This window comes from Nicotiana sylvestris, chromosome 8, assembly GCF_000393655.2.
Source record: "Nicotiana sylvestris chromosome 8, ASM39365v2, whole genome shotgun sequence".
Classification (NCBI taxonomy): domain Eukaryota; kingdom Viridiplantae; phylum Streptophyta; class Magnoliopsida; order Solanales; family Solanaceae; genus Nicotiana; species Nicotiana sylvestris.
The window spans coordinates 11,578,458-11,593,562 of record NC_091064.1 but is presented as its reverse complement, the minus strand read 5'-3'; the positions used below and the strand labels follow the sequence as shown (position 1 = coordinate 11,593,562).

The following is a 15,105-nucleotide window of genomic DNA, read 5'->3' as shown; positions in this document are numbered from 1 at the left end:
ACTTACTAAGATTTTATTTTAATTTGTTATCTGCGCCTGCAACTTTGTTAATTTTTAGGAAATTTCCGCATGTTTTCTTAGACTTTTCCTAGTGTCTACCTTGATTGACTTTTCCACCATTGAAGTAATAGCCTGGACAAACTTCTAAAATTAATTTATTTTTAGAATTTTTTTTTTCAGAAGTACGTTTTGTGAGAAGTTTTGTGTTTGGATACTTTGTTTGAAAAGTACTTTTGAGTATAATTAGTGTTTGATCAAGCTTTTAAAAAATGTTCTATGTGTATTTTTCTCAACAATACTTTTCAAAAAAGTACTTTTTGAGAGAAACTACTTTGTTTGCTTCCCAAAAACTGTTTCTATTTTTCCTCAAAAATACTATCTTTTCCATCTAAAAGCTTTGGCCAAACATATCATAAGTTTTAATTGTTGTTTTCTTTCTATACAAAGGTAAGCCTAGAAATCCCTTAATGGGTACTCTGTTTCTTTTTTCTTTGAGTTGGTCTACGCCTTTAAATAGTGAAATGCGAAACTATGAAATTAAGGATAGTAAGAGGGTTGTTTGTGTGGAGTGGCAGTTCATTAACTCCGTGATGGTCCCGTCCAAATTTCATTTATGATGCTAACAGTGTGAAGAATTTTTATATTATAAATACAAATTTAACATGATCTTTGCAACCAAACAGAGTATATTTGCTTAGAGTAGAAGAGGAGTGGGGTATTCTAAGAAACAACATTAGTTTATAATAGTTATTTATTATAAAAGTTAAGTTTTTTTTGGAATCGATTTTTATATTATTATAATATATATATTCTCTATAACATCACTTCACTGTAACAAACAAAAAATATCGAAATAAATAAAATTATAATAAAAAGATTTGATCTTACTGCCAGCTTAGGCTCATGAAGGTATAGAATATTCAAGCACTAAGCATGAGGGTTGAACAAAATGGAAATTGCCCTCCTCTCTCATTTCTCCGGTCCAGTTGTCCTTGTCACCAAAATGGTGGGTGAGATGGATTTCAAGATTTGAGCTTCAATTTTTGAGGTTTTTAGCTTTGAATTTATTATATTTTTAAAATTATGGTTCATATTGACTTTTTATTACAATTTTAGCATATTTTTACGTATAACTTTATGCTCTACGTTACAAATATTGAGTTCTACTGAACATAACGATAGATCCTGTGTGAGTAGGGGTGCTTATCGGGAGGATCGGGCGGATAATTATGCTTAACAGTTCGGCTTAACGGTTATCAGATTATAACTGTAGTAATCTGCTAGTCATCCAATAAGACAACGGGCGGATTGGTATTGCATTAACAATTATCTGACGGCTTATTGGCTAAACCTAATAGAATTTTTTTGAACAATCATTCAATCAATACCAAACAGTTTCAAATCAATACCAAAATTTTAATACCATCTAAGATCTAACCAAATGGTATTTTTTAATTGAAGAATCTTCAAGATTACTCATACTGTCATACATGTATTAACCAAATTATTAGTACCATTAAGACTACTCACACAGACATACACGTATTATATACATAGGGGTAAAAGTGTAATTATAAAAATTCTTAACGGGTTAACGGTTTACCAATAAAAAAATTGAGTAATCCGCCCCCAAACCGTTAAGCCATATTATAAAATCTCAATCTGTTCATCATCCAATACCCCCGATAATCCGATATCAATAAGCCAATAAACCATCGATTCTGTTCGGTTAACGGTTTCGATTCGATTTTGAACAGCCTTATGTGTGAGAGTAGAGTGTGGAGATTGATATGTAGAACAACTTTTCTAATATGTGGAAAGGTCATGTATTTTGGCTCACTCAACTAGCATTTCATTTGTATATTTCCTCTTGATATTGTAGTGGACAAAGATTGGCTTCATTATGCTAATTATATCCCATCTTTGAATAGTGAAATGCGGAACTATGAAATTAAGTACCGTATCAACTCCGTTCCTGTGGGAGGGGTGCGAAAATTATTAGAACTTTATGAAAGTGTCTATAGAGTCAGAATCAGGGCGAAGTTAGTAGCCCAACTTTTGTTCGAGCGAAGCAGTAACTTTTATTTAAATAATATATTTGTATTAAAAAATTATTAAATATGTAAAGATAATAAATTTAGAATCCAACTATTAACAATTAAAATCACAATTCTAAAATTCAGAACCTATAAGATTAAAATTCTGACCCCATTTATAGCTTAAGTTCGAATGACTATACTTGTCGAGTAGTTATTATTTTTGTGGGGATGTTATTGATTGTCATGACAAGTAACTGATCAAACAATATGCTAAAAAGAAGAAAAAAAACATGTCAAGACAGTTTATGTCACATCGTTCTCTACAGTACGAGCGTTGAATTCAGATTTTAGATATTGGTCCAAATTAATACAACTCCTAATGGTCCATGAAAAAGAAATACTACTAGCTTTTTACTCATGAAGGTGTAGAATATTCAAGGGCTAAGCATGAGGGTTGAACAAAATGGAAATTGCCCTCCTCTAATTTCTCTAGTCCAGTTGTCCTTATCACCATAATTGTGAGACCAGAGAACGAATTTCACGATTTAACTCTATGAGCTCGTTTAATACGAGGGATAATTAATCTCAGGATTAAATTTGAGATGAGTTTATCTCACGTTTGGTTGGAATAAAATCGTGGTATAACTAATCTTGGGACTAGTTATCATGAGATTATAGTATTTTTTATCCCCGTGAGAGGGTGAGATAACTAATTCCGGGATAATTAATCATAGGATAGCTTGTTTCCCAACCAAACGACCCTTATAGGTTCAACCTTTGAGATTCTCAATCTTAAACTTATTATATTTTTAAAGTTATGGATTTATATCTATTGTATGTTATGCATAATTTTAGTATATTTTTATATATAAACCTCAAAAATATTGAGTTCAGCTGAACCCGATCCACTCCCGCGTGAGAGTAGAGTGAATGGTTTTGGCAGGGGTAGCAGACAAGATGACGGAGTCTGTGGAGAGTGATATGTAGCACATCTTTTCAAATATGTGGAAAGGTCATGTATTTTGGCTTACTTAACTAGCATTTCATTTGTATATTTCGTCTTGATACTTTAGTGGACAAAGATTAGCTTCATTATAGTAATTATATATATTCCATGAGAGTGCACATTTTTTCCTTGTGGTACTGAGAAATCCATGGGTTAACCAGAAAGTCATGATAAAAACTGAGTTTGTTTGAATTGCTTTGCACTCAGTTTTTCAAATATTCCAAAAAGTCTAAAAAATTATTATTATTATTATTATTATTATTATTATTATTAGTGAAAACTAGAGTTTTGTCACGATTTATGACAACGCAAGTTCAAGCCATCAACTTTGAATCTTTAGATTTGTGGCCAAATTTCGACTGTCACATCTCCTTTAATGAGATTATTTATTTGATTTAGAGTCGCCACTTGGGATACTTATATGGTGTCCCAAGTCACCGGTTTATTTTAAATCCCAAATCGAGGAAATTTAACTATGTTTTAAAGTCTGCGAAACCAGAAGACCGGGTAAGGAACTCTGCTGAACCCGGAAGAAGGTGTTAGGCACTTCTGAGTTCCGTAGTTTTAGCACGGGCACTTTTAATCATACGTGGCATAATTAAATTGTTGAATTACTCATTTTAGAACCTATGTGTATTTCACTTTTACCGCTTTTTAATTATAGAGTTTATGGATTTATTCTTTGAAACAGATTACATGTGTGTAAATCTATTTTATTTAGGTCGCTAAAATAATATCACGCGAACGTATACACAATTAGTCATGCTTTATTAATTGTGAAGATTGTTTTTGGCCAAAATCGCACGAACTCGTACCTTGATTTATTTATGGAAATCATAATTATGTCACGCGAATGTGTATACAATTATGATAGTAGATTGAATGCGCGCCTAAAAGCATTTCTACAAATATTCATTTTTAAACATAACCATATCACGCGAACGTGTATATAATCACAATAATTGATTAAATGCGTGCCTAAAAAGCATTTCTATAGATGTTTATGAATCATTTAATCGTTCAAAGTCATATGTGTGAAGTTCGAATATTGTGGTACCTTTTTTGTGATTAAAACTTGACAAGGATTCGCCCAGCATTTATTCACGTGAGTATGAAGTCGTGAAGGTTCGTTGAATTTTGGGAAAATGAGATTACTTGTACGTGAAAGAAACAACCAATTAACACTACTTAAATTAATTAAAAGTTGAGTACACATGAGCTTCACAAATACGGGCCTGTGCTCGTTACATTGAGCTTGAAGCCCTAACAGTAGAATTGCAATTTATGCAATGTCCAGCTCCTTTAAGTTGTAACAATTATGTCATACATTTAATCATACGACATTACTTAATAATCAGGCAAAGCTCTAAAATACATTTACATAATAAAATCAAATCATAATAATACAAGGATTAAACTAAACTAATGTTTTTCTTCTAAGAATGCCAGAATTAATAGATTTTCTTGAAAGGAAAAGTGCAAGGATTTTGTATGTCTGGCAGAGAATGTGTGTGTATGAGTGAAGGAATGTTATGTCTTATATAGGAAAAGAGTGAAGGAGAAAATGCATCTTTTGTACTAGAAAATTGATAGCTGTATCTAATTTCAGTATCTTTTCTAACATATTTGTAGACATGTAATTTTTGACCCGCGCATTAGAATCACCTCTAATAGTCCCAGTATTTTTTAGGACATTTATTTGAATTTATTTCTATAGGATTTTACTTTAGTACTAATTTTAATTCATTATACTTTTGTTTTTACCATGATTTTCACTTTTATTTTAAATATAATAATTTATATAAAAAATGATATATAAAAGTATAGTTTCATAGTATGATATATTTTACTTTAATTAATCATAATTAATTTTAAATCATTTTTGTAAAGAAAAGATTTAAGTTTTCTTAATTGGTAGATTTAAAAGGGTTAAAGTCCAAAATTATAGGCCCAATTCGGATGCTAAAGAGGCCCAAATCTGGGCAGCCCAATCCCATAACCCTTTCAACCCAGCCAACCCAATCTCTTAACCCACGAAACCCACTGACCCGCCCCATCTTTTAATTTTTAATCTCAACCGTCTAAAACCCCTGGATCCAACGATCACGATTAATCCCCACACCCCCAAATATAAACCTAATATTCACTAACCCTAACCCTAAAGACTACCTAAATCGGCGCCCCGCCTTTCCCAGCCTCTGCCCGCGTCCCTTACCCCAAACTCGCCGGAAAAACTCGCCAACCCGGCAAGTTAACTCATGGTCCCTCTTTCCCTTCTCTCTTTCTTCCACGTGGCCTGACAAATAACCGATTTTGGTTCGAATCCGCGCTGTATTTTGCTCTCTCATACACGAATCTCTTTCAACGGTAGATGATGGACGAAGGGTAGGATATGATTAATGAAAATTAATCATACCCCTCCATTTGCCTAGATTTTTACCAAAAAGAAGGAGATTTTCGTAATTTTGATGAGATTTTCGGATTTTTGAAGGGTTTTTGCGATTTCTTGCAAAGGAAGGAGAGAAGCTTCAAGAGAGGGTTTTTTTTTTGGTCTGGACAGAGATTTTAAGGGGGGATTTCTTGACAGAAAAAAATAAAAAGATTTTAAGGACAGAGCTTTTCCATTTTTGAGTTTCAATTTGAGTTTTGGTATTGAATCGAGGTCGCTCGAGTCGTCGATTGCTTGCCAGTTGAGGTCCGTTCGAGATCGCGAGTTCCTCTTTCTTGGATGCTGTTTGTCGTGGATCTTCACTGCCATATTTAAGTGTATTTGATTGCGATCAGAATTAATTAAGAGCGCTTTTAGGTCATTTTTTCCTCCTACTCTTGTGTGTATTATGAATCAAAGCCATAGAGGGAGCCATTTAAGATAGACTAATCAGTAGGATTTTTAGATTTAACTGATTTTTCTTGCTGATTTTGGCTGCTGGTTATTGTTACTCTATGAGTTTCCTTTTGGCAAGTCTCTTCATAAGAGTTTGAATGAATTAGAAATGTGTTTGATTCCATGGTATCGCTTTACCGACCTTCTGTTTTCTTTGGTGAATAACGTTGAATGAGTTGCCTATTTTGAAATATGGTAAATGCTAACAATTTTGAAAGATTAACTCAAGTTCATTGTGACAGATTTTTTTTCTTTAATGAGGTTCTGTTACTTGATTTTTCTTCATGTCCCAACCTTTAATGCTATGATTTTGCTTCATGTGGATTGAAAGGTGGTTATAGTTATATATTAACTCGTTGTCCCAATTGGATTTGATGGTGAATCGACTTTAAGGTTGAAACAGTGTTTTGTAGTCCCTTATGATTCGAGAAATGAGGTTGTTGGCATGTTGTTTTGCTTTCCTTCGGTTGGTTTAAACCTATAATGAGTCGTGAAGGATCTTCAATTCTCTTAAACTGTTAGGTACATGTAAAAGTAAAGAAAGGAAGAAAAAGAATCATGTGTTATTCAAGAACTTATGCCATTGTCTTTGCTACTTTCCATATAATCATCAAGTATTTTTGAGGTGTGTTTCAATAATATGGATAGATGTTGTCACCATGAAGGCCTCCAGTATATCACTGTTATTCCCAAATTTCATGAGCTGTTCTAAAAAGCTATCTCTCTTTCATTTGAGCAAAAACTACTATTCTAAAAAATGAATATGGCTTCCAATGATGTCCAGATTGCAATGAAAATGGGTCAATTCGATGTTCGATTCGTTGTGATTATTAAGGCTGTTTAAAAACTTTGTTGGTCCTCTTGGATTAATTGTTTTTTTTGAGATGATATCTGTTATGCAGTGAGAAGTATGATTGAGCTACTGATATAGTCATAGTGTTGGCTCCTCCTAATGGCCTTGATTTATTTTCCTTAACTTGTAGTAGTTATTACTATTTTAGCTTTCCTTGTTCTTATCTTCTATGAATGCCTAAGGTGTTCTGTTAAATGCATTACCTTGCTGATTTAGCATTGCTGGGTATGGAATTATTTGAATAGTTATGGGGCCATGGGAGTTGGGAGAGAGACTTGGCCTATTAGTGTTAATTTGCTTACTTACTTAGGAATTGGGCTTGGTCGAAATACATGAAAATAATGATAAGTTAACAGAACATGACCCCGAATTGAATTTCCTTTAGTTTTTCACTTATTTACTTATTCTCGTTTTATTATTATTCGCTAGGAGCATGTTAGGCCGACAACATTTGGGTAGGCAATATTAGGATTTTTCTATTTGCTTGCTTTTAATTTCGGGGCAAGAGGTCGTTCCCCTAGTTGAATTTATCCGGGGAATGACCTAAGGGGTTTGTATATATTATTATCCCGGGTATGTCCCAAAGAACTATGTAAATATTTTGGAGGCCTTGTCGAGCATGGTGGAGAAGTCGTAGTATAGGTTAGCTTAGGATTTTTCTTTTCCTTTCCTTTTCATTTTCTTTTATTAGGAGGGGATAACCTCAAGCCTCATGTGTGTTTATTCTGCTTTTCTTTGATTTTACTTTAACTTGAATATTCTAAAAGCCAACTAGATCGGGTACGCAACTGTACTAGTTATGGGACTTGGGGAGTGACTAACACCTTCTTCCCGAGTCAAATGAACCCCCTTACCCAAACCTCTGGTGCGGACTTAGTTTTGAGTCCGAGTGTTTTAAAAGGAAAAATATTTTCTAAAAAAACCGGTGGCTTGGCACACCGAAATTACATGCCAGGTGGCGACTCTGAGTTTTCCTTTTGAATACAATCTTTGTCACTTTTTAATTAAAAACCCTTTTCAAGCTTTTACTAAATTACTTTTATTAATTTAAGAGGGTTGAGTGAAGTTTGGTTAAAAAAACGGTATGACATCTTTGGCGACTCTGCTGGGGAGTTGCATATTCGAGCTAGTACTACGATCTTGTTGGCTTTTAGAATATTTGGTTGAGGTCTCTGAGCCTTTTCATTAGCTTTACTTGATTTTTATTATGTTTTTATATTTTTATTATTATTTGCTAGTTGTTTATGTGTTGACAGTTTTTGCTTTATGTGTTTACTGCTTATAACTGTCATCATTTGCATAACCCCGAGTCTTCATTCTGCAACAAGTCTTCCGGAGTACGTTTGAGCGTACACGGCCTTTTTGTGAGGTTACTATGGGATCGGGTTGCGTGACACAGCAGTGTTGTATTAATTCATGATTATGAAGCCGAGGGCCTGATTTGTTACGCTAAGATGTGGCTTGTTATGAGGCCGAGTTCCTGTTTGATTATGCCATGAGATGACTTGTTATTGTGCTTGAGCTGTAAGGAGCCCCTCCAGGAGTCTGTACACCCCTAGTGAGCGCGGGTACCAAGTGTAAGATGTGATATTTCCCGAGGGGCTATTGTTGTTTCATGTTATTGCCCGAGGGGCTGATACAAGTGATTGTGAAATAGCCCGATGGGCTGGTTCTGTTGGTATTTATTTATGTTTCATTCCTTATCTCCCTGATTTCATTATTCGTTTGAATTACTAAAACACAGGCTCTCGGTCTTACTCAGTCAGAAATTTCTAAAAATCACTCGGGCATAGTAAAACATGATACTCAGCCCACAATATCATTTAAAAATGTCAAAACGGAGTAAACATGGTTGAGTTATGAAACAGTAGAATACAATATGACTGAGTATAAATATGAAGTCAAAACAGTGAGGAATAGTAATAAAAATCCCCTAAGGGTCCAAAACAGTTGGCACGAGGTCCAAATACGACATTCAGCCCAAAACATGGTAATAATTTCCAAAACACAATGATATCAACAAGTTTTCTTTCAAATATGCGATTTAACAGTCATATGGGACAGACTAAGTCACAATCTCCAACGGTGCACTACCCCACGCTTGTCATTTAGCATGTGTGTCACCTCAAAGTAGCACAACGATGTGAAATTCGGGGTTTCATACCCTTAGGACAGCATTTACAATCATTATTTACCTCTATCCAGTCCAAACTCTAGCGCACGATGCCTTTGCCTCTCGAATCGGCCTCCGAATGCACCAAATCTATCCAAAAATAGATTTATACCATCAAAATATGCTAAGGGAACAAAGCCCACTCGAAAATAACCAATTTACATCAAGAATTCGAAATTGGCCAAACCCGACCCCCGGGCCCACGTCTTGGATTTCGACAAAAATCACAAAACTAGAAGTTTTAAAGATGTTTTCGCTGAACTAAGGTGTTTTATGAGCTTTTACTGTTTTACTGCATTGTACTGGTTTTATACTTTTTTGCTGTAGCGTTATGTTGTGTTTACGTGTTTTCTTATCGCTCAACTACCTTTACTTTTATTACTTACTGAATTGGCATACTCACATTACTCCCTGCACCCTGTGTGCAGATTCAGGAGTCTCAGGTCATGCTAGCAAAGGCTGAGTGCTTCCACAACAGGCTTGTTCGGAGTTGACTAGGTAGTTGCTCGGCGTTCGCAGTCTAATACTTCTCCTTCCTATCTTTATTTTCCCTTTGTACTAGCCTTGTATTAGACTATGTATTCTTTTCATATTTTTAGACGGATTTTTAGATGCTCATGACTGGTGACACCCCGATGTCGGGCTCTGTTGTTTCCGCATTGTTCTATTCTACTCTATATTTTGGGATTTATAGCTTATTAATAACTTTAAATAATTATTATATCTGTTTAGTTGGTTTGGGGGATTGTGTCGGCTGATCTAGTTTCACGATAGGCGCCATCACAATCGGATCTGTTTTAGGGTCGTGACAAAGGATTTTGTATCCACATGGTGCATGATATGAATTGAGCGAGAAGATTGAACTTCAATTGAGCATGATAACAGTAGCATTGCTTAGTCAATGTTGCTGAACGGCCAAACACCTTAAATGATAAGAAGAATACAACTAATACAACGAAAAGACACAATGTTATTAATAACAATGAGAACAGGAGCAGGCACCAGGCAATCGAAAAGATCTTTTACCATCTCTTAAACTCATTTGCCTTCACCTTTAACCTATCATCACCTCACTAAATATGTGGTGAAGCAAGACTCTCAAAGTAGGAAGCCATTTGAACTTGACGAAAATCACCTGACATGAAATCGAGTCGTTTGAATGATGCATTCCTTGAACTGTACTGCATTAGCTCTGCGCCAAGCTGCAACAAAACTTCATCGCCATTCTCTGTCACAAACAATGGTAAGATATAATCCCTACGATCAACCGGCAATGACATGGTAACCAATTTAGTCCAAGATTTCTCGACACCATACTCCTTCATTACCCACATATCTGCCTTTTTTGGTTCATAGTTGCAACAAGCAAGTAAATACCCTCTTGAAACACCTAATGTCCAATAAATACCTTCATCTTCGTATCTCGGCAGAGCTATTTTACCATATTGCCCTGCAGCCAAATCCAAAGTAACAATCTCCCAAGAATCACTCGAACAATAATTATAACATGCTTCCCAATGAAGAGCCCCATTTACAAACACACCCAACTTTCCATTAATATTACCACTATTAAAACCCTCAACAGTTGACCAAGATTTAGCCTTTAAGCTATAAACCTTAACCATGTTCTCATATCTACCCTCAGCCCGAGGAAAACTGAAGATTTTCACAACCTTATAATCTTCATTACATGAATCATAACCAAATCCATATCTAACATAACAACCACCACTATTATCTTTCAGCATTGAATCAGGAAATACATTAAAATTTCCAGTACATGGGTTGAATAACATTAGTGTAAATCTATCACTAGTTAAACAAATTAACCCATTGCAAGAACCCAAAATCTTAGCAGAGAGAGATAAAGATTTAGCAGGATTACTATGTTTAACCACAGTAAAAAATGAATCTTTTTCAAACCCCATGTTGTAAATATTGCAGATTCTGCCCAATTTAGAAACTGAGGCTATTACAGCAAGTCTAAAATCAGTCATTTTGGGGTTGTTTAAGGTAAAACTGACATGGGTTTTGTTGAATAAAGGAGATGAGATTAAAGAAAGCCATGATTTTGAAACAGACCTGAATTTCAAGAAAGATTTGATAGGTAACCTCAAGAGAATTTCAAAGATGATTTCTTGTGGCAATTGTTTGGCCAAAACTGTTGATATTTCCTCCATTTTCTTGATGTAACTATGGAGTGTGGAGCTAAGTTATATAGTGGGACTTGTCACTCAAGCTTTCAAATTTGGCGTGCCGTCAAAATATTTGTACTTTTTTTTTGGTCTCCTTTTTTCTAACCGGTCGGCCTGGTGAATTATTACCAATATTATAAGAAATAAAACATGTTCCTTCCATTCCAAAAAAGTTGTCTTAACTAAACCATATTTGTATTGCTACAAATTTTCTAAAAGTTGTTATTTTAAATCTATCGTAGTATTTGTATAACTATAAATATTTTCTATTAAAAAAATATTGAAATAGACTAATAAAAAATATTATCAGTCCTTTTGAAATAGAGGGAGTATAAGTTAAGGTGTTTGCTAGATTTGATTTTTATTTAAAAAGAAATCAAACTAATTATTAGATGTGATTTTCTTGGTTCCAAATCTTTTGTGGTATTTTTATTTTAATTTTTTCAGTTACTTTTTTGTTACATGAAGTACAAATTCAATCAATTCAATTAACTAGTTATACAAAAACAACTAGACTTATTGATAAAATTCTCCACAAATCAATATATAATATATGAACCTGTTATAGTAATTATGTTTTCCCTTTATCCTAATTTATGTGATGTTGTTCGTATTTCGAAAGTGAAATAAATTTTGTTTTATTTCGATTTATTTATATGTCTTCTAAATATTTTAAATTATTAATTTTTTTTAGTAAATAAAATTTTATTTCACCAAAGAAATTATGTGCGGTATCTAAGCAACAAAAAGATCTAGAGTTAGGCATGAAGCCTCAAAACTCTGAGCAACTACAGAACTTCTAAGTAGTTACAAATCATCCGCCTACTATAATCTACTGTAACAACCGATCGAGTAAAAATTTAAGCTTTCAAGCCTCCTGGTCATCGTATGTTTCATGCTCCCTCTAGAGAATATGTCTTGAATCACTTATCTTGTAATTATCCCAACACTTCTTTAGTTATTCTGAAATACCCTTAGATTCCTCTCTTGCCAAATGTAGTAATCACAACCTGCAAAGGCCATTCTATAGATCTTAGCATTGATATTCTTGCCTTTCATCTTGGTAACAACCCAGTGTAGTTCTTGCCGCCATGTCATCACCGGTCTTCTTATCCCTTGCCATAGAAATATCTTTCCCCATAATTCAGTAGAAATTTTGCACTCGAAAAAGAGACGTGTAATGGTTTCATTCTTCTCTTTACACAAGATACACTTCCATTCAATTACAATACCCCATTTGGCCAGATTGTCCTTTGTATTCAATCTACCCCAAGCAGCCAGGTTTAGAATGAATATCCACTTTGGAGAAGTATAGTTGTTGCTTGTCAATTTCCTCCGTGGAACCTTTACAAAGGTACCACATACCATCTAGTATATTTTTTTATAGAGAAGTTTTGCATTCGCCTTAGTTCAACAATATCAATACCAACATCTATGAGGTAATGTTTAGCTTTCCGTATCTTCAACAACATTCAAGAGACTTGTTTAGGTTCTATCTCCGTAATTTCTCTCTTCTTAGCATAATAAATGTGGAACCATTGAACCCACAACTTATCTGTTTTTCGGCATAAGTTCCACAATAACTTGCATATAGTTGCTCTATTCCACATCCTAACATTCAGAATATGGTAGCCTCCTGTTGATTTTAGCTAGTAAACTTTATCCAATGCTAGCAATACTTTTTTTGATAATGCAACAGCCCCGGTCCATAAGAATGTTCTGCAAGTTGATTTAATAATATAAATAATTTTTTTGGGCAGAAAAAAGATTTGGGACCAGCTGGTTTGTAGAGAAAACAAGACATTCTTTATTAGTTGAACTCTCTCAGCATAGTATAAGTGTATGGCATTCCGTGAGGCTATTTTACCCAGCATATCGTCAACCAATGGGTAACACTACATCACAGATAACCGTTTAGTGTTCAGCGGGACACCAACGTATCTAATAGTGTCACAACCCTAAACCCAGACCCGATCGTGATGGCGCATCTCATGAAAACAAGGCCAGCCGACACACACCCAATTCATTTAAAGCAATTAAAATAACACAGATTAAGTCTTTAACATAATAAAAATCCCAAAATAAAGGTGAATATTACAATTTGCGGAATAGACATAGCCCGACATCGGGGTGTCACCAGTCATGAGCATCTACTATCCAAATGAAGACAAGAAAAGTCTACATTGTCTATTACAGAACTAAAATAGAGAAAATAAAATAGGGGGAGAAGCACTGGGCTGCAAACGTCGAGCAACTACCTAGTGAATCTCCGAAACCGCCTGAGCTGGAAGAAATCAACACTCGCTAGCGGGACCTGAAGCGCCTGAATCTGCACACAGGGTGCAAGAAATAAAGTGAGTACTCCAACTCAGTGAGTAATAATAATAAGTGAAGACTGAGCGATAAGAAATCACGTAAAAGCACATCAATTTACTATAAAGAAGTAGTATAAAACTAGTAAAAGCAATGAAACAGTGAAAAAAAGACACCTTAGTTCAGAAGAAGCTTCTTTGAAACACCTTTTTAATAGTTAAACAATTAAATAAAAAGCAGCTAGAACAGATAAACACATAAAATCCACCCCTCGGGCTCAATGTCAATAGAATTCACCCCTCAGGCAATATCATGGAACAACACCAGCCCCTCGGGCTATATCTTATATCACAATGGGTACCCGCGCTCACTGGGGGTGTACAGACTCTGGGAGGGCCCCTTACGGCTCAAGCGCAATATCAAGCCATCTCGTGGCATAATCAATAGGCTCTCGGCCTCATATCAACAAGCCACCTCGTGGCGTACAATCTCAGGCCCTCTACCTCATAATCATAAATCAATATATCCTCACAATACAGGCCCTTGGCCTAACTTAGTAAGAATCTCATAAGCCACTCGGGAAATAATAACACATGATGCACAACCCAAATTATCATTTGGAATATCATTTAATATGTTAAAACAGAGTAAACATGGTTGAGTTATGAAAACAGTAGAATATAGCAAGACTGAGTACAAGTATAAAGTCAAAACAGTGAGGAAATATCAGTAAAAATCACCTAAGAGTCCAAATAGTTGGCACGAGGCCCAAATATGGCATTCAACCCAAAACATGATGATAACAACTAGTTTTCAATCAAATACGCGGTTAAACAATCATTTGGGATGGACTAAGTCACAATCTCCAACGGTGCACGACCCCACGCTCGTCATCTAGCGTGTGCGTCACCTTAATATAGCACAACGATGTGTAATCCAGGGTTTCACACCCTAAGGACAACATTTACAATCATTACTCGCCTATATCCGGCCAAAATCTCTAGCCCGCGATGCCCTTGCCTCTCGAATCGGCCTTCGGATGCTCCAAATATAACCAAAATCAGTGCAAAACCATCAAAATATGCTAAGGGAACAAAGCTCACTCGAAAAAATCAAATTACAACACAAATCCCGAAATTGGCCAAACCCGACCCCGGGGCCCACGTCTGAGATTCCGATAAAAATTACATCAATAGACTCCTTATCACTCTCCGAGTTCATTCATATCAAAATCACCAAAATCCAACCTCAAATGATCCCTCAAATCCCAAATTTTAGGTCTCCAATTATAAGCCCTAGTTCGTCAGTATTAGGCTTAAATTCCATGATTAATTAGGTACAATTCATATTAGAATCGAGTATTAAGTCCATAAATCTTACCTCCAAGAGTTCCTCCTTGAATCCCTCTTCAATCCTCTTCAAAAAGCTTTAAAATCGCCCCAAAATGGTGAAAGTTAGCCCTAAAATAGTGGACAATGGCTATTTAAACATTCTGCCTAGGCATTCAAAACCTTCTTCGCGTACGCAGTTAAAGCCTCGCGTTCGCGAAGCACAAACTAATGTTGACCAAATTTTCCTCCTTCGCGAACGCGTCTGACCTCTCGCGAACGCGATGCTTCCTGACTCCAACCTTCGCGAACGC

General features: G+C 35.4%; 2 protein-coding genes across 2 annotated transcripts; both read right to left on the bottom strand.

Annotated features, from left to right (window-relative positions):
• Positions 1-10,028: 10,028 nt before the first annotated feature.
• LOC138874684 (F-box/kelch-repeat protein At3g23880-like) lies at positions 10,029-11,135 on the bottom strand. Its single transcript, XM_070153461.1, has one exon. It carries the CDS (start codon positions 11,133-11,135, stop codon positions 10,029-10,031), a length of 1,107 nt encoding a protein of 368 aa, XP_070009562.1.
• Positions 11,136-12,104: 969 nt separating this feature from the next.
• On the bottom strand, positions 12,105-12,518 carry LOC138874683 (uncharacterized). The gene has a single exon (XM_070153460.1). The coding sequence runs from the start codon at positions 12,516-12,518 to the stop codon at positions 12,105-12,107; it is 414 nt and encodes a 137-aa protein (XP_070009561.1).
• Between the last annotated feature and the right edge of the window lie 2,587 nt (positions 12,519-15,105).